The sequence below is a fragment of the Asterias rubens genome, chromosome 4, assembly GCF_902459465.1.
Source record: "Asterias rubens chromosome 4, eAstRub1.3, whole genome shotgun sequence".
Lineage (NCBI taxonomy): Eukaryota > Metazoa > Echinodermata > Asteroidea > Forcipulatida > Asteriidae > Asterias > Asterias rubens.
In genome coordinates, this window is record NC_047065.1 from 7,187,693 (window position 1) to 7,211,202 (window position 23,510).

General features: G+C 38.2%; 1 protein-coding gene across 2 annotated transcripts in view; it reads right to left on the reverse strand.

The window, feature by feature from the left end:
* The window catches only part of LOC117289612 (adenylate cyclase type 2-like), a 98,273-nt gene that overhangs the window by 20,782 nt on the left and 53,981 nt on the right, over positions 1-23,510 (reverse strand). For both annotated transcript variants that reach the window (XM_033770815.1, XM_033770814.1), the window contains exons 7-8: positions 12,040-12,167; positions 1,088-1,246 (exon numbers count right to left, since the gene is read on the reverse strand). In XM_033770815.1, the coding sequence (XP_033626706.1) occupies positions 1,088-1,246; positions 12,040-12,167 (287 nt within the window). The remainder of the gene's footprint in view (positions 1-1,087; positions 1,247-12,039; positions 12,168-23,510) is intronic.

Consider the following 23,510-nt stretch of genomic DNA (forward strand, 5'->3'; position numbering starts at 1 on the left):
ATCACCACTCCATTCTTCAATTCTGATTGGCACGTACTTGAAGATAATATTAATAACCCTTCTCGTATTCAAATTTTGGGGCATAAAAACTGACATATCTTTTTGCGAAACCACAACACTTCTTCAACGTAAGTTTCAAAAGATTATTTATGCTATCCAAAGCAGCTATAGGCTTTTAACCAAAAGCTTTTATTGCCATTAAGCGTATACATGGTCCTTCTCTTTAAGTGCTATCGCTTTGTGAAAAGGCTAATCACAAACTGAAAATCACCCCCAAATCTGAAATGTTAAAAAGTAAAAACTAACCATAACATTTATAGGTCCTTTTTGAATACACGACTTTAGCTTCCGATTTGGCTTACAGACGTTGTCTTCTATTTTGAACACATGTTTGAACACATGTTCGTGCCTTAACATTTTTGTTACTGTACTGTTTGGCCATAAACATAAAGCACCAATTCTAAAACAGAAAGCTTTTGTTTGAAGGCCATTTTCACAAAATCAATTATCTGCTTGAAGATTGTTTTACAGCAAAACAGTAGTACCAAAAATTTGTATACTTTCATATAATCAAAAAATCTTTGAGATCAGTCAATAAAAGGTCAAAGTTCTGTGTCTTTCTTTCCTGGAAAGCTCAAACTCTTTTTGTACCCAAATATAAGGTGCATTCTATTAGACCCCGGTCTGCCCCCTGTACATCGACCCCGGTCTGCCCCCTGTACATTCGAATAGCTTTGACGTCATTCCAGGGGCTCACCTGGGTCAGCCCCAAGTGCCCGGTTTGTGGAGTGGGTCACCTTGGGGCTGGCCCCCACGTGCATGACGTCACCCCTAGAGGGTGAGTGATCGTTCGCTTAGTACTGGTCAGGGGCACTCCCGAGTGAGCACCGTGGGGCGACACAGGGAAGCTAATCGAACGCACCCATACAGCGCTCCGTGGGTATTTGGCATTTCGGATCTCGAATCCAACCAAATATCAAGAGATTGCATAATAACACCCCTTTTTATTTGATCATCATAAAGGCATTGATGAGTGAGCCACTCTCAAGTTAACCACACTGTTTCATGAGATCTGTAATCATCTTACCCAGGCTCTCCACAACTCTCCATGTGATTGGCTAGATTGACATCATGTGACCATACATCGTATTGCCATTTCTTCAGTCCAAGCACCCCACACAGTACATTGCCGGTGTGGACGCCTACTCTCATGTTCACATTAACCCCAGTAGCTCTGCGCACAGTTCTGTGGAGATACAAAATGGGATTTAACATTCACTATTCCTCAAAGCCTTCTACAGTCTCTTCCTGAAATGACTAAATGGTGGTAAAAACAGTTAGCCAAATAGTATCTTACTAGCAAGTTTTCCTGAAGTTTGAGATTTCACCAACCGACTAACACCCTCGGTAAAAAAGAATTGACAAAATAGGGAGTCAATCATCATAGAGCTAGATAGATAGCTCATTACCGGCACGTTAATCTTGATGTCGCAGGTTCAAATTCTGTCCAAGCCATTTTCTCTCTGTTCCCTAAAAACTGTTAGTAAGACATTTTACATCAACAGTACCTGTTGGTCGTGTGCTCAAGCTTTCTGCCACTCCTACACAAAAAGCTGCATCTGTGTGTCATCTTATCTCAATCACCAACATGAAGAGTTTTTAATGAAGAAGAAATGTAATATTTAGAATGTATTTTGAACCCACAGTAATCTTTGAGTAATCTTTGAACACAGCAATCTTTTAAAGGCAGTGGACACTACTGGTAATTACTCAAAATAGTTATCATCATAAAACCTTTCTTGATTACGAGTAATGGGGAAAGGTTCTGATAGTATAAAATATTGTGAGAAACAGCTCCCTCTGAAGTGACGTAGAAAAAAGTAATTGTCCGCAAATTTGATTTTGAGACCTCATTAGAATTTGAGGTCTCGAAATCAAGCATCAGAAAGCACACAACTTCGTGTGACAATTACAAGGGTGTTTTTTTTCTTTCATTATTATCTTGCAACTTCGACAACTGATTGAGCCCAAATTTTCACAGGTTTGTTATTTTATGCATATGTTGAGATACACCAACTGTGAAGACTAGTCTTTGACAATTACCAATAGTGTCCACTGTCTTTAACACCACAATTCAAATCTGTGATGGCCCTTTAGGCCTAGCCAAATATCTTTCTCATGACCTACTCAGACTGTGTGAAAAACTCCATGCATGTATAATAATCAAAGGCGAAATTCACATAAATATTTCTCACTGACCAACCAATTTTTGAACCGTAAAACAAAATTGAAAAGTCCATCATGGAATTCAAAACAAAATTAACTGGCTACAATCTAAAAGCTCACTCATTTCAAACCAAAACTAATCCTGCACAGACATATTTCTGTCGGACTGAAATTCTGTCCAAGTAAAAAAATTATATAAACCCATATCTCTTTATTTATTCCAGCAAGCAAATACAAATGTATGGCATAAACCATTGTTTGTCACTAAAGATGAGGCATGTGATGTAATCTTTCACCGGTTAAAAACATATAGTGTGCTAATAGAAAGCTAAAGGGTGGGAATGTACTCTTCCAAAACCCATGAATAATCCCTCTAAACTCGGACACTTTTCCATCATTCGAAGCATGATAACGACAGTAAAATGTCTATCAGCAATAGCATTGTGAGTACTACACAAAATGCATTGTGAAGGACGCCTGTCACTAAACCTGACCTTTCGCTTTAGGATTAGTCAATCCCTTAACCCATGGCAAAATTGCGCATTTGATGTCTCATCACGCCATGTTGAGAAATTCAGTAATGATGGTGATCCAACCCGTCTGCAGCTGTAGGTAATTGGCTTAGAATTTGATTCAAATCATTCCACAGCACCCCCGCACTGGTAACCAGGGCCCAATTTCATGGCTCTGCTTACCGTAAGCACAGAATCGGCGCTTACGGAAGCAGGGAATTCTGTGCTTACGGAAGCGTATTTCATGGGTTAACGGCGAATTTGGGCTTCTGCGTGTGCGTACTTCACGTTACTAGGCATTCTAAGCTTACAAGGCTAGCGCAGGAATTCGGCGCTTGCACGTAAGCGGGGAATCGCGATCGTAAGCGCAGAATTCGGCGGTAAGCAGAGCCATGAAATTGGGCCCAGGCTCTTTTCCTACTCTCATCACAGGAAATTGGAGTAGGATCAAGACTCTAGCTCATGACAGGAAAGACTTGAGTTAGTAACAAAGATACTCTTCACATAACTCTCATACCTCGAGAGAGACTCCCCCGCTGCCTCCTGCAAACAAAAGACCCTCTGATTTTTTATTTTTTTTATGAACTTGAACCAGAGATTTGGGGAATTTCCCCTGGGAGGTTGAGGCTTATTAAGCGTGGGTGGTGCAGGGACACGCTTTTGGTTTGAGCTGAAAGAATCTGCCGCTGTGTAATTATATGAACCGCATCTCATAAGATAATTAGCTGCGAGAAGCATAAAAATGACAAATGTTTTCTCTCAACTGTAACATTGCAGATGGCTTCTCTGCGCATCCACTAGTCCAAGGAAAAGTCCATCATTGTTTTGTTTGTTAAATACAACATTTGTCCTAATCCTCTAGTTTTTAAGAAAAGTTATTTTACATAAGTACTACCGTACAAACAATTTTCATCAGAACAGCTGGCAGTCACGGTTAAAAGTAAAACGGCAATAACAGTAACATTTATTCTTATGTCTTCAGGAAAGAAGCAAGTATATTTATCTTCACATCCACTCATCCAAAAACAGAAATAGTCCAACAATGCTTTTTCTTTGAATATAACATTTGTTCTAATTAAAATTATACTTGATTAAAAACTCTCGAACAAATATTTCAACAAGGTCATGTCAACTATTTTGTTGTTGAAATTAAGGCATAAATTTTTAATTTTTTTTTATTATAAGTGTCTTCATAATTCATAGGTAAAAGTGGACTTGTCTTAAACACTAAACTAGTGATTGTAAAACATCAACAAACCATAAAAGTTATTTACACAAAACAACAACAAATTGGAATTGCACTGACATGAGGATATCATAAGTTGTAATGCTGTCAAGAAAACAGAAGGAATGCGATGAGTTTTATAGTAGGTTCATCCTTCCTTACTCAAGATAACATAAAAACTGGGTGTTAAAGAACAATTTCATTGCACACATTTCTCAACATTTGGTATTTGTACCAATTTGTTGAAAGTAAGTTTTAGACTCAACAATTGTTTGTTCTCACATTCTTACTAATTTCTTCCATTCCAACCTCGTTCCCAGGGGTGAACGATCTCGCGGCGCCATTTTTTCCCAGCATGCCTTGATCATAACCCCTGGAAGTGTCACTCAAAAATATCCAAATATAAGGGATATTACAATTAGTCCTGTGGTCGATCCGTTCTGTGTTGGGCGTTTAGTGTTGCGTGACAAAAAAAGTGACTACCTACATTTTTATACGCACGCGTTTCGACGTATAGAGCTTTATGAAGATTTTGCGCGTTTATGATAGCCAATCAAAGACACGGATCGGAGTTTGCCTCCCAGGGGTTAGAGACGTACGCAGAGCTAGCGTGATACGGCGCGCTGCCCATGGTAGCGAGGTTACTTCCATATACCAATCATATCATGTCTAACATCATACCTGACATGGAACTCTTTAAATATCATCATCTTTAGTAACTTCCTCAGAAAAAGAAAAAAATATCTAAACTTGCGGCATCTCTTCTTTAATGTAGAGACACATCGATACTCATTTACATGCATGGCTGCCCAATTATCTTCCCATATCACGTTAAACTATATCTGTCACATGAACCAATCAGGTGGGGCCCGGCCTATTAAAGCAAATTGGCTTTGAGAAAGCCGCAAATCAGACCAAATATGCGTACAACTTTGATGATCACATGATTTGTTCCTAAATGTACCGGAAAGGTTCACTATAAAATAAATCAAGAGGTTCTGGGCGCGACGTGTTTGGAAGTGGAATAACAGGTCAGCCACGAGATGGAGACGGACAACTAAATTGGATTTAAATATAAATGGGAACCGATTTTTACAACCTGTTGGCAAGTTAATATGTCGTGTACATGTACATACATATACATGGACTTTCTTGTTGCCACATCTGGCTCTTACAGCAGAACAGATTTGAAGGTAGAACAAAATCTTTACCGTGCCACTGTGCAGTGCTATTTATCTGAAATTGTTGGACCATCTGAAATAATCTTAAATGTTCTTGTATTTTTTGTAGTTGGAAATATCTTTGTCACAATGAAAGCCTGACTCAATGAAGTATCAACAACAAGCATTCTCATCAAATGCACAAGAGTTTTTATTTTCTTTCAAGCAATTATGAATTTAAAATGTCTAACGTGAAAGGCCCAAACTTTGCCATAAACCACAACCGATAATTGCCCACGGTATGCTGGAATCTTACACCCGGTTCAGACAGGCGCTCCAGAGTTGTGCCGAACCAAATAGAATAAGAGCGAGTCTGGGTCGACCTAATGAAATTTTGGTTTCAAACAGGCGAACTTAAAGGGTGGCTGCAGTGTTTTTTTTTATTCATTTAAACAATTAAACATCACTTTTTAAACCTGAAATATTTTTTTCTATTTTTTATTAAATGCGCAAGTATTTTAAAAATGGTTTCAAGAGATTAGGGGAACCCACCCCGCCCCTAAAAGGGACCCTTCATTTGCATGAACGTGACGTCATGTCGGTAACCCGAGCCGTCGGGTCCCCCTGGCTGTGTGCATATAGAGACGTGTGCACTGTGTGGCCTGGTACCTAGGCGCGTGTAGTTAGGGACCAGACTCTTTTTGCCGATGATATGTTTGAATTCACGACGTGACGTTGATGGTAGGGGGGGTGGTAACAATCCACAAAAGGGGGGGGCATGACTTATTCGCTAATTACGCAAGTCAGATATGTCGGGAATAAACAAAACACATTGTATTGATGTTCAATACATATATCAGAAATAAATGACAGCAAAATTAACTGTTTTATTTTAATTCACTGCAGCATCCCTTTATCATAACATTTACATTAGGTTCCACGTCTGAAACCAAGGCAATCCAGAGTCGTTCCGACCGACTACAACAGTCGATCTTTCTTCAAATAAAAAAAAGTAGAAAGGAATAAAAGACTCAAATCAAATCGAATGTTCAAAACCTCCCAACCCCATTTTTTTTTTTTTTTTTTTCCATGTCTGGTTATCCCTTTATACTTTTACTGCCCAGATTTTTCAGCTGATATTTTTTTTCTTCAAAATTTACAGGTTTGTAAAGAAGGTAACTCTTCAAATATTTACTTGGGCTACACTGTGCTAATAGTTGTTTGAAAAAGTTTACAGAAAATGTCATCTAGGAGTTAATTTTGTTTGACAAAACTATTTTAAACATCAAAAACACACAAACCCTCTCTTATAGCTGTTTTATAGTGATTGTGATGATTTCTTTATTCTTGAGATCATATTTGGCATGTAAAAAAAACAAAAACAAAACTCCCTCCCTCCCCCATCCGCAAAAAAAAAGGACAATCAACAGTTTTTTTTTTATTTTTATGTGGCCTAAGAATGATCGAGCCTTTAAGTTTTATCTTTAGCAGTGGTGATCTTAATGAGAATTTGCTGCTGTTAACAGTCCCTTGTCATCCCAATAAGCAATCAAAATGAGCTTGAACATTCTGGCTATGCTCGACACACTCTCCCGGCCGAACATCACAGTTTTCCACACACTGGATATATCCATCTCACATTTCACTTGCAATTAAAATTGTGATACTTCAGGAAGAATATTATATTTCATCCGATGACAGGAATGCACAGATGGTGATTAAAGGGATTCTACGGGCTCTTAAGTGCTGTTCACACGACAGGGGCCCTTCCTTAATTTTAGCGTGGTTGTAAAATGTAGCATAATTAGGATTTGAAACTTTGCATGGTGGAAGTAAGATATAGAAAAGTTTGTGGTAACACCATGTAATAACAATCTCTAAATGAGTTGGGGTGGTTCTGAAAAGAACCGTTGGATTAACTCGACGTTTCAATCAGTATGCTCTGATCGTCTTCTGGAGAATGCTGGACTCTGATGCTGCATGCTGCTTAAGTACTGGGCGGTGGATCAGCGGTGATGCATGAAGGCGGGAAATAGAGGCGGGAAGTGCAGCATAATGTTTGACAAGATTTTGCAAGAGAACTTGGACAGTAGAAAAAAGAGCTGTCCTTTCACTCAAGGTATTTTTTTTTTTAAATTGTACAACCATGCTACAATTTAGCAAGGGACCCTTGCTAAATGTCTCAAATGTGAAAGGGCTCAGGAATTACGGGGGAGAGAGCAACACATGACTAGTCTTTTAGTGGGAGTAATTACCGCAGATCTGTCTGGTTCCTAATGGATGAAGTGCATGAATGAACACGGCAATCAAGCCTGTCAAACATTTCAAAGAAGCTGACATTGCACCGACTAGACCATTATCATGCTGCCTCCACCTTGGTCATGTTCCTCGTATCAAGTAACAATAGTGAATGCTAATAACCATTTTACAAATAGGAAACAGACTAGTTTGTTCTTCCAGCCTCGGTTTGGTAACATTGATATAAAAGGAAAAAGTTGAAGATGGCTTTGTTGGTTAGAAAAGGCTGTGATAAAAAATACTATCCTTGTGACAGTTAAAAAGGAACAAGAAGTGTACACATCAAAATTACACTTAAATGGTGAACAAACGCATTACAAACAAGTTAAAAAGGCATTTCCGTTAACACAAAACATTCCGCTCAAGTAGCTGTTTGACTTATGTGAAAGATTGTGTTGGATTGCAAATAATATCTCCATCAGTTACAGGAGCAACTTCAATCTTTAGCCCTCAGTAAAGTCTACATTTCAGCCCCAGGTCCTCAGAAAAAATCATCCTGAAGTGCAGAACAAAGATATCCAAAGAAATTGGCGTTGCATCCAAACAAATCACCCTAAACAAGAGTTGTGAATTTTAACTCTTTACCCTGACATTTCAAATGCTCATCTGCCATCAATTCTGATGTACCCAGTTGCAACCTCAACTTGAAGTGGACATCTCTTCTGATCATCTGAGATTTTTGAGGAGCGGGTGAAATTGACTGAAATATGAGGCCTGACACACGAGACCAGAGGCTGTAACATCAGCTTATAGTCCACAGCTGACATAGGGGATATCCAATCATGATATTGTTTAGATTGCAATTAATTTCCGGGGGATTGGAATCCATGCTGAATGTCAGGGTGTCCGTGGACGCTTGTTGCAATGTGAAGGATGCGACATTTGATAGCCTTTCATTTCAACCAAGGTTTTTCTTTTTTTTGGGGGGGGGGGGCTACAGTTTTTTGCTTTGATTCTCTTACCTAGAAAGAGCGAATCAAACCGATTTGTGGAAAAATTTCTTTAATTGCTAAGGTAATAATTTCGTTTTTCAGTTTCACATTTAAAGAATATATGATTTTTCTGTATGATACAGGAATGTTTCAGGAATTGGTTTCTTTTCCTTTTAAGAGCCATACAAACAAAACAACAAACTTGTACAAAGTTATCAATATTGCTTAAAAGGAAAACCTTTTTTTAGATTGTTGCAGAATCCCTTACTATGTTCAGACCAAAGCAACTTTGTTTAAGGCCCTGTTTAAGGCTTTACTTTTCATGTTTCAAAGAAACCATTGTTTTGTAATCCACATCTTTCCCCTAAAGGAACTGAAAATAACTGCACTTATAACTTTCAATGGTATGACCAACCACCATATTTTGCCGTTACTTATGCCGATTGTTATACTTGCGATGTTTCGTGTTCTGTGTTTAGTGTCATCGAATGGCATTGTTAATGGAAGTGGGCATGAACCAGTGTCAAGGAAGTGAGCGTGACCACCAGAAGAAGAATGCAATGGACTTCAACGACAAATGCCGCCACCACTGCATATGCTAGGATCGACATATGAAATCATTACGTCGGTTGGAGAAGCAATTCACCCGACAGTGGAAGTGTCGTGGCGGAGCTATTAAGAGCACCGAATTCAAACGCTGGTGTTTCTGTTCCACAGGAGTGTGGGTTTGAGCCCCAGTAGAGACACTTGTCCTTAAGCAAGACACTTAACCATTGCTTTGTCCTTTGCATGGGACGTTAAGTCGATGGTCCCGTGTGTTGTGTAACGCACGTAAAAGAACCCAGTGCACCTATCCAACAGAGAAGGGGTTCGCCCCGGTGTTCCTGGATGTGGCTTCTGTATGCGCACAAGCACATTGTAAACCCTTTCATAAGGTGCTACATAATTGGGTCTCAGAATTTATAACTTCCATACCTTATCTTTGTGTAAAAATGTATAGAAGTGCCTTGAGTACCTTGTTGGTAGATACGTGCGCTATAAAAGGCTTCTGTATTATTATTAGTTAGCACCATATTTCATTTTGTAAAGATGAAAGAGTGCTCTAGAATGTGCAAGATGATACATCCATTCCAGGATTCCTCATTGTGGATGTCATAAACCCATTATAAGAAATGATATATTGGGCAATACATATAAGACACAGCTGTATTCCACTGAGAATGTCCATGGAGATAAAAAAAACAGCAGTGTGCATCACCAGTGGTAAATTGTCATACATATATGTGTAATATGTTCTTTGTCTGAGAGAGGAGATTAAAAGCCAAGATATACGGCAACTTATTCCAAGTATATTACACATATTTACATTTTGCGAAGTGACAATTGAAAATGGCGGTAGATTTCACAAACATGAACACACAGCTACACTTTTTTGGGTCCTGCTGTTGTTGTTCTGTTATTCCCTTTACTAAAGAATTCCCTTGTGGGGTCCAATTAGTACAAAGAATTCCCTTGTGGGGTCCTACAGAGAGACCAGCTATGCATGAGACTTTTCAAAGCCTAGCGCCCCCCCCCCCCCCCCCCCCCCCCCTTAAAACAGTGCCCTTTTTTCTTTCTCGGATAACGGAATCGCCGCCAGAAACAAATTGGAAAAAAAAAAAAAAAAAAAGTTGTCCAGAATCCAGAAGTTTATATTTGGACAAAAAAAAGTGTTTCAAAACGCATCAAAAACCTCTTCAGTATACTTCAAAGTCACATGAGGTACACAGCAGATGTTGTGGTTAATGTGGACGTATGATTGTGTCAGACTATTTCCCCCAAAAATATCTATTTTCGGCTGAAAATTACGCCTAACATCCTCCGCTCACGACGTCTGCCTGTTGTTGAAGAGTCTACGCTGGTGGAGCGCATTGAACGAGTTTGATAAGCGAATCGGGACAAACTTGTGCGCAATATGCGTTTTGCGCTCTGCCGAATTGTCTGCTTAATCCTGGTAGAGAAAAAGCGTGTGCAATCTGCAACTTTGCGCTATGTTTGTACGGCAGCTCAAGTTGATGATTCTGAGAAACTGCGTGCAATCTGGAGATTGTGCAAACTTTGTACGTTTATTTGTACACATGTACCAATATGCATTGCCGTTATTTTTTATTTTTTTACTCTGGTCTGGCCCCAATGCATGAGAAAATGGTTGCGGCGCGTGAGAGCTTGAGACAAACCCCTAATGCAAGAGTTTCACGCCTAAAGCGTGAGACTTGGTAGGTCTGGTCCAGGTTGTACAAATAATTCCCCTTATGGGGTCATGGTTGTACACATGATTCCCTTGTGGGGTCCAGGTTGTACATAATTCCCTTGTGGGGTCCAGGTTTTACACATAATTCCCTTATGGGTCCATGTAGTACACGGAACTCCATCGTTCCATTGTGCAAAAGATCACACAAGGGCACTCCCGTAAGTTCAGATGTACACATAAAGCCATTCACGCTTGTGTTCAACTTGCTGCAGATTTAGGACTTTAATGCTCTTGGCCAAAAGTGACAAGCTTCGGTATATATGACTACTACTACTATGAACTGCCCAAAGGCAATCTCTGCAGTGACCAATAGCTAATTAGAGGTATGACATATATCATCTGAAATAAAGGTTTCGGATGGACATGTGAAATGCTTTCCTCTGTTTTTCTAGATGAATATTATACCTTTAACTTGATTCATCACATGATGCCTAATTGCCTGGAGTCAGAGAGGCAATGTATCACAAATTACCTCCATGGTCAAGTGATTCTTATTAATGCAACGATCAGATCACATCAGTATCTTTGTCATCCTACATAGCGCATTACCGACCACGGATGAATGATTCCCATCCCCCCATCCTCCACAGCATGTGGAGACAGGAAAACAAGTTTGGGGCATTATAAATGAGTATTTCTACACGTGTATCTATCACTGATGACAAAAGTGACATCCGGTGTGGGCCCCAAGCAATGCTCCAGACGAAATATTTTATGAAAAACATTCTCTCTTGAATCATGAGCGCCTTTTAGCTTCTGATTTCATTAAAGACCAATTATCAACTCACAAAAAATTGCGAGGGAAATTGATGGGAAAATACATTGGCATCTTCCTGAAGGGGATTTCTGGTCGCACTGCTAAAGTTCCTCACCAAAATTACCTTTTCACCCAAGACGCTTTGTATTCTTGGAGTTGATTTTCAACAAAAACTATGGTTTCCTTAAAGACACTGGACACTATTGGTAATTATCAAAGACTAGCCTTCACAGTTGGTGTTTCTCAACATGTGAATTAAAAAATCAAACCTGCAAAAATTTGAGCTCAATTTGTCGGTCGAAAATGCAAGATAATAAAGAAAGAAAAAAACACTTGTGTCACACGAAAGGACATCAACTAGAGAGAGCCCCACAGCCCGATGACACCGTATACATAGACCTTATCAAAACACTCGCTATGCGCGCATTAGGCGTTAAATGAGGTGCATGCTGGTCTAGCTATCGATCAAGCTTGATCGCTATCTAGACCAGCATGCACCTCATTCAACAATTAGCGCTTGCGAACAGGTATTTGCGAAAAAGGTCTATAAGTTTTTGGGCAACCCACATACCACACTGATAGAAACTAAGGAATATTAGCTTCGTGTGTCAAGGGTTAAGGGTTAAGGGTTAGACTCACTTGATAGCTTCACACATGCACAGTCCCATCTCCACACAGTTGCAGGCATGGGTTGGTCTTGAGATGGGCAAACCAGAAACACAGTAGTAGCAGTCACCAAGGATCTTGATTCTCATGCAGTCAAATTGCTGTAGTCAAAGATTAAAAAAAATTATCATCAATCATAAAGAGTATCATTAAAGTGAAGTATCTTTAAAGACACTGGACACTATTGGTAGTTGCCAAAGACTAGTCTTCAAAGTTGGTGTATCTCAACATATGGATTAAATAACAAACCTGTGAAAATTTGAACTCAATTGTCCATCAAAGTTGCGAGATAATAATGAGGGGAAAAAACTACCTTGTCACTAGAAGTTGTGTGCTTTCAGATGCTTGATTTCGAGACCTCAAATTCTAAATCTGAGGTCTCAAAATCAAATTTGTGGAAAATTACTTCTTTCTCGAAAACTACATTACTTCAGAGGGAGCCGTTTCTCACAATGTTTTATACTATCAACCTCTCCCCATTACTCGTTACCAAATAAGGTTTTGTGCTAATAATTTTTTTGAGTGATTACCAATAGCGTCCACTACCTTTAAGAGTATTTTGTACCTGCTCCTAATCTTCTTATGTTGACATCCAACTGATGAAATTGAGCGTACCCTCCCTGAATCTACAAGTCAACACGCATGTTCCATCAAGCTCCTACTCCGTAAACAATCAAAATAATTGAAAGCTTCTCTAAACGGCTGGCCTCTTCCCTTATACAAGCATTGACTGCCAGCGCTTTTAAATATAACCAAAGGATTGAATTACTGTTGACTGATCGTCGACTAAATTTGCCAAGCCATCCTGCTTCGACAACCTTTAGGTGAGGAGATAATAACAAAAGCCAGACACCCAAGATATACTTCACATTAATGCTGAGATGTTGAGCCCGCCAAAGTGTGAAAGTTTATTTTTACAGAAGGGACCATTCCCTCTGCACCTATAACAGGACAAGATGCAGGAAGCTAAAGTCAGTGAACTGCTGGACAATTCCCTTTCAGCCGCTGCTGACTGCTGTTGAGAGCGTAGTTTTTGTTATTAATTGAGTTATTATTATCAGATCTTTTAGCAAAGAGTTAGCCTTTTTCGATGCTAACTACATTCAGGCATGCGCACAGAGACTATTGGTAGGCAAATGCCGTAGTGTTGAGCACAAGTTAGAAACACAATCGTGTATATGCATCATGCAACCATCAGCCAAATATAAAAAGGCACAATGCTTAAAGACACTGGACACTATTGGTAATTGTCAAAGACCAGTCTTCTCACTTGGTGTATCTCAACATATGCATAAAATAACAAAGCTGTGAAAATTTGCGCTGAATTGGTCGTCGAAGTTGTGAGATAACGATGAAAGAAAAAACACCCTTGTCACACAAAGTTGTGTGCTGTCAGATGCTTGATTTTGAGACCTCAAATTCTAAATCTGAGGTCTCGAAATCAAATTTGGTAGAAAATTACATCTTTCTCAAAACTACATCACTTCAGAGGGAGTCGTTTCTCACAATGTTTTATACTATCAACCTCTCCCCATTACTCGTAATCAAGAAAGGTTTTATGCTAATAATTATTTTGAGTAATTACCAATAGTGTCCACTGCCTTTAAGGTCTATTAGTACAGGTTGAATTTTATTGTTTTTAATAAAACCACCTTTAGAAAGTATGACTGCACACAAACGTTTTTGTTCTTACAAAAACATAGATACAGGTAATCATAAATCAAAGACATTCTATAAAAAAAAAAAATGTAATTTTTAAAATCAAGCACAAGCAAAGAAATTGAACAAGCTTGGCTTTTATATATGTTTGCTTCCTACAATTATTGGTAAGTTTCGTATAAATGTAATTTGATGTCTCTTCATTATTTTACTCTCTTGGAAGAGGGAACGTTGAATTATAAAAACACATTTAGCAATCAAACTCACAGCGGATGTATGCCTTTATTCTCACTATCGCTAGATTAAAAATAATGTGGCATTGTCCTATAAGTTAATCAACTTAGCGCAAAATTCAAAGTTTGAATTCTGAGCAAGTATTCTACGAACGCACTGTTGTTGAGGGCATTGACACCAAATCTCTTCTACTTAAAGCACCATGCTGTAGGCTTGTCAAAACACTAACACCATACGTCAACAACACTTTTGAAGGAACTTCATCTGCTATTGAAACATTATTAGTGTCTTGAAATTAACGGCAGTTCTACGCATTCTGATCAGTTTTGATCAGATCATATGCTGCCATTCTGGAGAAAGCATGGAATTTTAAACAGGATCACATGATTGTGGCTGTTGAGTGAGCATATTGAAACAGAGAACTTTTGAGGACAAAACCAATAGTAGCGCCGCAAAAAAAGGTCTTGGGTTTTACAGGGTTGACACATGGATGCACAAGCAAACTATGAGATATCTTGTGTGTGAGAAGCCATTTCCATTTGGCATGAAGATTATTTTCAAAACTTTCAGGGTAGAACCAGGGATCAAATTTTAGACTAAAGTACTGAACCCACCGGCATGAGGCCAGTGATTTCAGTGTTGGGCCAGTTAACTAAAGACAGGCCAAGTCCGGTGGTCTTGGTTTTTGCTTTGTGAGCAAATGTTTAGTTTGAGTCTCACAAATAAACTTCAATCCTGCTGAGTATCACCCATTAAACAGAAGAGATAAATTTATGTTAGTGTTTGATCGAAACAACAGTTAAAAATGATCAGGGGAAAGAGTCATTTCTAACAAAAAAGTCTGAAACTTGAATACAAATTCAAAGGTATATTGAAATGATGCCATTTCTACTGTTTGGTATTCCCCTGTGGTTATAGATTCCAAGGAGCTTTTGGAAACAGTAGGCCTATCCAAAGCACTAGAGAAGTAGACCAATGAGCAGGATTGCCTTACTTGGGGGAAAAAAATATTGTCTGATTTTCAACACCAGGCCGACATAAAAAGGTCTGACCTCAGCCAAAAGTCTGAACAATCAATCTCATCACTGGGTGATAAAACGTATTCTCATTTTGAATCAAGTCTCTTCTCATTTTGATTATAGTCTTGTAAAGAATCTGAGCTACAAGTCCTGCGATCTTTCGCATTTTCCCCATTAATTGGAGCCCTTGATACATTTAAGGAACACGTTGCCTTGGATCGGTCGAGTTGTTCTTTCAAAAGCGTTAGTAACCGTTTGTTATAAAATGCATATGTTTAGAAAGATATTTTAAAAGTAGAATATAAAGATCCACCCAAGTATCACTCGAAATTGCATGGTTTTCTTTTACCTCGTCGACCAACACGGTCTGCCATTTATGGGAGTCAAATTTTCGACTCCCAAAAATGGCCGACCATGTTAGTTCGCAAAGTAAAAGGAAAACCACGCAATTTCGGGGCAAATTTGTGTGGATTATTGTATTCTACTTTTAAATAATATCTTTCTAACCATATGCATTTTATAACAAACGGTTACAAATGCTTTTCAAAGACCAACTCGACCGATCCAAGGCAACGTGTTCCTTTTAATGGATTTACAGTTTCTTTGCATTTCCACAAACACAAACCTAAAGGCTTTGGGCATAAGTCCATAACTTCACAAATGTTTTCAAGTAAAATGTTAAATTATTATTTGAAATCCTGGAGTCAGGGGGATGGGGGCTCGGGTTCTGACAAATAACACCCCTGCAACTTGAGTACAGTTTGAGCTGCTTTTACAAAAACAGGATAAACAAAAAGCTGTCTATGACTTCATGAATAATTATTGGATTCTGGTAATAAGATGCAATATCACAAATCTTTATCCAGGTTTACTATAATTAAGAGTTCTTTTGGAGGAAAAACATTGCTGATGCTTGAATAAAAAAGAACACAAAATGAAAACTATCCAGTGAGTTTCATAAAAGCTTATTGTTATTGAAATGCTTTTAGTTGTGAAACTATGACGCCAGTTTGTTAATGCTTGAGTATGAAGTTTCTGAAATACCTCATATGGAGGAATATACAATGGAAATCCATCTTGATAGAAGATGTAATGTTAGCTGTCATCAATCTTTGATGTAGAGATGTACTTCAGCTTAGGGAAGGACATCAACTAATTCAGGGTCAGAATACAGTTGTGAAATTCGCTGGATTTGTTACAAGATTTCCATATTGTGACCTCAATGGTGTGAAGAAAAAAACACAGCCATGTGAAATACATATAACCAGACAATATGTGAGAAAAATTCATGAACCGTTTGCAATTTGTATTTTCTATTTTCTAGTGTGTGTCACCCCCCCCCCCTTTTTACCAAGCTGTTAATGGACTGAATTATACATAATAAACAGACATGTACGACTCGTTTTAGTTATTCAGAGTTTTTTTTGTTTTTGTTTTCAATCACTGCAGTTTGATTAATTATTGTTTTTGATAAGTTATTGTTGTTTTTATTTAATAGATGTTAAATGTGCATCTGGGGTAAAGAATATTCATTTTAGTTTTTACCCATATACACTGAGTATACAGTGCTAACGAACATCAGTGTATATGGGTAAAAACAAAATGAATATTATTTATATTGTTATTTTATTTTATTTTGGGGTGGACAGGAAAGACCTTTTCTAACTACCTGGTTTCCAAAATAATGAAGACATTAGTAATACAATTTATATATAATGTCCTTCAAGCTTACTTCAAAATTAATCTAGTAGTTGATCAGAGTAAAAAGAAAGCCTTCTGACGGCCCGCGGTCGGCCGTATTACAAATTCAAACTGGATTTTATTTTTCAAGATTCTATGTCCAAGATCCAAATCACTCACATAATCACACTTTTTTGCATGTACTGTATTTGTCTGCGACAAACCAGGATTATGGATTTTTCACGTGTTGACCACAAACAAGAAAATGGAATCCAAATATTCACTATGTGTAATCAGCTGCATAAAAAAAAAAGTCTGTGTACTCCCGACAAAAGAAAATCACACACCAAAAAACTCTCTGGCTTTGTTTAATGTTGATTGTAATTGAGTTGTAATGTTAGGGCAAATCACTCAGTACACCAGGCAGATGCTCATCCGATAGACTGTCTGTTGATTCAGCTGAGATTAAATTCATCTATTTCAAAAAGTTGCGAAAACAAACGGACAGTTTTTGTTACCTTTATTTCATATAGGTTCAACTTATAGTAGTAATTTCCCACACAATAACAGACAAGTACGCCAGCGAGCCAGCGACATCGCATGTTTACAAAAGAGTCACAGACACAGAGTCTGGAGTTGAAACATGATTTGTAAACAGCTCAATGGCAGAACAAGTAAAACCTTACACTTTTTGAAGATTGCATATTAAAGGCAGTGATAAAACCTTACTTGGTGACGAGTAATGGGGAGAGGTTGATGGTTTAAAACAGTGTGAGAAACGGCTTCCTCTGAAGTAACATAGTTTTCGAAAAAGAAGTAATTTTCCACGAATTTGATTTCGCGACGTCACATTTAGAACTTGAGGTCTCGAAATCAACCATCTAAACGCACACAACTTTCTTTCATTATTCTCTCGCAAGTTAGACGACCGATTGAGCTCCAATTTTCACAGGTTTGTTATTTTATGCATATGTTGAGACACACCAACTGTGAAGGCTAGTCTTTGACAATTACCAATAGTGTCCACTGCCTTTAACATTTGATATAAAGAAAGGGGTCACATTTCAAAACTAGTTCTCCTGTCATTTTCGTAGTTCCATATTTGTTGTGCCAGAAATTACACAATCAATTGAAAGTTTTAACTGCATCTTTCAAATGATTTGCGACCCACTTTTAAATCGAGCAGGGTTTTTTAAATGTTAAAGACAATGGACACTATTGGTACAAATGTATTTGTCAAAGACCAGTCTTCTCACTTGGAGTATCTCAACATATGCATAACAAACCTGTGAAAAACCTGTGTCCACTGCTTTTAAAGGCACTGGAACACTACTGGTAAGTCCTCGAAATAATTTTTTTAAGGCATAAAAACTTACTTGGTAACAAGCAATGGGGAGCTGTTGATAGTACAAAACATTGCAAGAAACGGCTTCCTCTGAAGTAATGTAGAAATATTTGAATTTGATTTAGATTTTGAGGTCCTGAAATGGAGCATCTGAAAGCAAACAACTTCTTGTGACAAGGGTGTTTTTTCTCTCGCAACTTTGACGAACAAATTGAGTTCAAATTTTCACAGGTTTGTTACTTTGTGCATATGTTGAGATACACAAAGTGTGAAGACTGGTCTTTGACAATAACCTATAGTGTCCAGTGTCTTTAACAAGAACAATAACAAAATCTCTCTTATAACAGACTGATGAGAGAGTGAGAGAGAGAGAGAGTGAGGAGGGCTTACTCCTAAAGTTATAAACCATGTTAAGTACTGGTCCCACTGCAGCGATGACAAGAACGATAAACAATAACGCTGCAAAGAGAAGGCATTCTATTAATTCACAAAAAACGCCCACGCTTATTCAACCAGCTTGGAGACTACCGAACAACCAGTAGTGTAACTGCCATGATCAGCCAACTTAAGTGGACCACACTTCAAGAACGGCGTGCACAGGCCAAGGCAGTTATGATGTATAAGATTGTGAACAACCTGGTTGATGTCCCACACACATTTCTGGCTCCATGCACCGTTTCTCTGAGGGGTCATTCTTACAAATACATGATACCATTCACCAGGACAGGGGTCTACACACAGTCATTTTTTCCCAATAGCATTAGGATATGGAACAATCTCCCGGTAGACCTGATCAACTGTACAACTCTTGCTAGTTTTAAGCAGGGTGTACAGTCAGTCCAGCTCCGCTAGGTCAGCCTGAGCTGTTTTTTAGCCGCACGTTCACTGTTCACCCACCTGCACTGTATATGTCTACACCCTCGCATGCACACAACTACCACAGTACGCAATACACCAGATGGTGGACTGTACTTTCACGGAAGAAGAAGAAGAAGTCGGGGGCGTGTATTGACAACGCTTTCATCCTCGTTATCGAGGCCTGTGTGATCGGGCCTTTAGTCTCGCTATGATCGGGTCACCATTAAGCCTCCGGGCACCTCTGAAAAAGCAGGTAAGGGGGGTTAGCAGGGGTGCAATTGTTTTATATATTCTTTTATATTACCTCACTGTTTTCAACCCCAAAAACCATGTTGACGGATTTGTCACATTCAAAAATAACAGTGTAATAAAACAAATAATAAAGTTGAATATGGAAAAGTTTAAACGAAGAAAAATTTATCCACCGCCAACATCAGGCTTGAAGTGTCAAATTGCGAATTTACGCCAACTGTGTTGTACAAACCATGTCGACTGCACCGTTATATTTTAATTGGGATATAAGTGCTTCCTCACGCAAAAACAGACCTTGCGTCCAATGTATTTCTGTGATGTTGCATGCTCTTTCCAGGACAACAATGACCTAATTTTGCAGTGATTTGGGTACCATACTACTTTATGTACAGACCTATTTTTTCTCTGAATGGTGTTATACAATCTTTTTGCCCCGAAAGGTTATTAAATACAATGGCAATTTACAACGTTTTAATGAGAGGTTTAAGACTTGGAAAATGAGTTCATCACAACATTGAATTTTCCTTCCTCTTTAAATATCCAGATAAACAGTAACATGAAATGGAGCCCAGAACTCTTGTGGGTTCCATCGCAGCTCTTTTTCCCCTCGTAGTTACATTCATTATGCATTATCGAGTCTCCCATCCACCTCATACACAAACACACTCCATTCCAATTTAAGTCCTCACTGATGTGCATCTAAATGATAAAAGTTTATAAGTCAAGCTCGAATGAAACGTGAGTCAAGAGAGAGCCATGTAAACATCAACTCATCACTATGACCAAACTTGTAGCAACATCCCTGGACTGTTCTGGGGACTGATGAGAACTTATCATTTATTAAAGGCAGTGGACACTATCAGTAATTGTCAAAGACCAGTCTTCTGACTTGGTGTATCTCAACATACGCATAAAATGACAAACCTGTGAAAATTTGAGCTCAATTGGTCATCGAAGTTGCGAGATAATAATGAAAGAAAAAACACCCGTCACACGAAGTTGTGTGCTTTCCGATGCTTGATTTCGAGACCTCAGATTCTAAATCTGAGGTCTCTAAATCAAATTCGTGGAAAATTACTTCTTTCTGGAAAACTACGTCACTTCAGAGGGAGCCGTTTCTCACAATATTTTATACAATCAACCTCTCCCCATTACTCGTTACCAAGTAAGGTTTTGTGCTAATAATTATTTTGAGTAATTACCAAGAGTGTATACTGCCTTTAATATCCCCAAACGTGTGGTGTATCAATCAACATGACATGCAAAGTCCTTTCAATATTGTTATGGAAGTGGCAGCGAAACACATCATCAGGGAATATAATGGCTATACAAGCAAGCCTTAAAACAAGCCCCTGGAGACTGTTAATACAAGTTACATATTGACTCAACTTTTCAAGCTATTAATGAATTTTACTCAGAGGTGTTGCCATCAAAGATTTAAGACATGTAAGCGAAGGGTGTTACATCCAGGTGTCTTTAAAGGCACTGGATACTATTGGTAAAAGCTCAAAATAATTAAAACATAAAAACTTATTTATTAGCGATCATTGGAGAGATGTTTAATAGTATAAAATATTGTGAGAAACGGCTCCCTCTGAAGTAGCCTCGATTTCAAGAAAGAAATAATATTTGAATTTGATTTCGAGACCTCAGAATTTGATCTTGAGGTCTTGAATTCTTGCAAGCATCTAAAAGCACACAACTTTGTGTGACGAGGGTGTTTTCTTTTATTATTATCTCGCAACTTCAACGACCAATTGAGTTCAAATTTTCAGAGGTTTGCTATTTTGTGCATAATGTTGAGATACACCAAGTCAGATGACTAGTCTATGACAATTACAGAAGGTGTCCAGTGTCTTTAGACGAAACGAAAATTTGAACCAATTGGTTGCCCCCATCTTTTTCCTGACGCATCTGACTAAACAACATCAGGTTTTTCATGACAAATGCAAGAGAATGAATTGAAAACATTATCAATCAACCATTGTAGCTCTACTTGGACAATGACAGACAATTGCATAAGTCTGGAATCTTCTTCTCAACATATCTGTCCCTCATTTAACAAACCACTCACAGAACATTTACTACCATTCTGCCCACACCTCCAGTATCCACTTATCTCATCAACAATTTGTCTAAAACTCTGTCCAGTGCTCTTTAAAATCTTCTGCTCACCAATCTTTGTATAATAGGCCATCTGTTTCTCTAACAGACCATCACTAACCATTACTCATACACGTCCAAACCTTCACTTTCTACATCCTTCACATTCAACTTGTCCCATTAACAATCTGTCAAAGATTCAGTCCTCTTTCAAGTACTATGAAAAGTCCACTATTCTCATCAACAATCTAAGATTCTGTCTGAACATGTCTGAACATCCACTACGTCTAAACATCCACTGTATATCAACCAGTCCCATAAACAACTTGTCTGAGAATCTGTCCAAATATCCACAAAAGTTCACAACTCTCATCAACAGTCTGACTGTCCACATATCCAGCATACAACAGGTCACTACTGAGTTGTACTGTCATCAACACTCTGAAGATTCTGTCCACATATCCACTATCACTACATCCACCACTATCATCAACAAATTGTCTAAAACTCTGTCCAGTGCTCTTTAAAAATCAAGATCCAGATGAATTTTACCCAGACATGAGTAACCACTTGATTCCTCCCCCACCCCCTAACTCCAAACTAGCCCAATCCAATAATAGCACCTGCTGATGTGGATTCACCTAAAACACATTCAATACTGGCCTATGATTTTTTTATTTTTTATTATTATTTTTTTTTTTTTTGGGGGGGGGGGGGTGTAAACAAAAATTGAGTGACAAAATAGTTTTTTTTTTTTGGGGGGGGGGTGGTCAAAATTTCCAATCTTACATGAATAAATAACAAAGGAGGTTTCTCTTGTGAAAACAAATTCCAGGTTCTAATTTTATTCCAAACAGATTGAGAGGAAAACACTAAAAAATAAAAAAATAAAAAATTTTTTTTTAAGGATGTGCATCCATTATGGGTCACGTACTCATCGAGCTACAATTTGACTTCCTGTGATCCAGAAGGCCCATCTTCTTTCCAAGGAAGTTGCACGCCTCTCAGTCAAAGTGACGCTAATTGCTCATGATCATCTGCTCATCAAATAAGATGCAACCTGCACTTTACTCAAGCTTGTCGTTTATCTCACCGCAGATGAATGACTCCAATAATTCACCCTGAGATCGTCGCCAATTATTTCTCCCATCTCTTAAACTTTGAGACATCTTTGGCTATATTTAACCAGTTCCCATCTAATCATAGACCAAACCAAGGCTGATGGGCGACATTTGAATATTTGTCCTTCTCAATTGTATAAACTAAATGCATTCTGGAGAAATTCCTGAAGCAAAACGAAATAAACATTCTTAGACTGCCAAATACTGTGTGTGCCAAGTTTGTTGAACTATGATCTAAGCTATGGAGATAAATTTTGAGGTTTAACTGTTGAAAGATTGAATTTGAGTTTTGGGCGGACTGGTAGTGTGAACATCATTTAGAGGCAAATTGCTTGGATGTTTTTGTTCCTTGTCTACCGTTTACTCTGATCCGTCATTATTGATAACTCATAATGTGGACTGTCAATCATCTGTCAGGTAATTGGTCAATTGAAAACAATCAAAATTATCTATTGTTTGGGAAAGTATAGTTTTTAAAATAAAAACAATATGGAACTTGGGTTATCAGCTACATTGGAGATAATTCAACATGAGCACATGATTCATAAAAAATAGTACAAATAGTCTGTTTTGTTTCAACCCCAAAATAATAAGTTGGAACATGAAGCACTTGGTCAGCATCTAGCTGAGATTGTCTTAAATAGCTATCACTTTAAAGGGTCTATGTAACTTTTGTAGGACAAAAAACACAATGTCCACAGATTTACACTTAACTTACACAGTTTGAAGATAATGATAGTAGAAAGCTTCCCTGAAAATACTACGTGCTGAGGTGCTGTAGTTTTTGGGAAATGAGTAAAACAATGTCTTGAAAATAATTTTCATCTCATGAGACGAAAATTATTTTAATCATTTACAAACGTATTTTCATGACATTGTTTTACTCATTTCTCAAAAACTACAGCACCTCAGTAAGTAAGATTTGAAGGGAAGCTTTCCACTATCATTATCTTCAAACCCTGCAAGTTTAATGTAAATCTGTGGACATTTTGAAAAAGTACCCAAATCCTTTAAGTAAAGAGTATGGTTTTCCTAACCAAAATTTGGGAGTGTATATTCCAGGGTCTTTCTGGCAAGCATGCTGGAAAATGTTGTCATATGAAAACGTTGACAGTTTGTGTCATAATTTCCACATAAATTCAAGAGCTATAAAAATGACGGCGGAACAAGTTT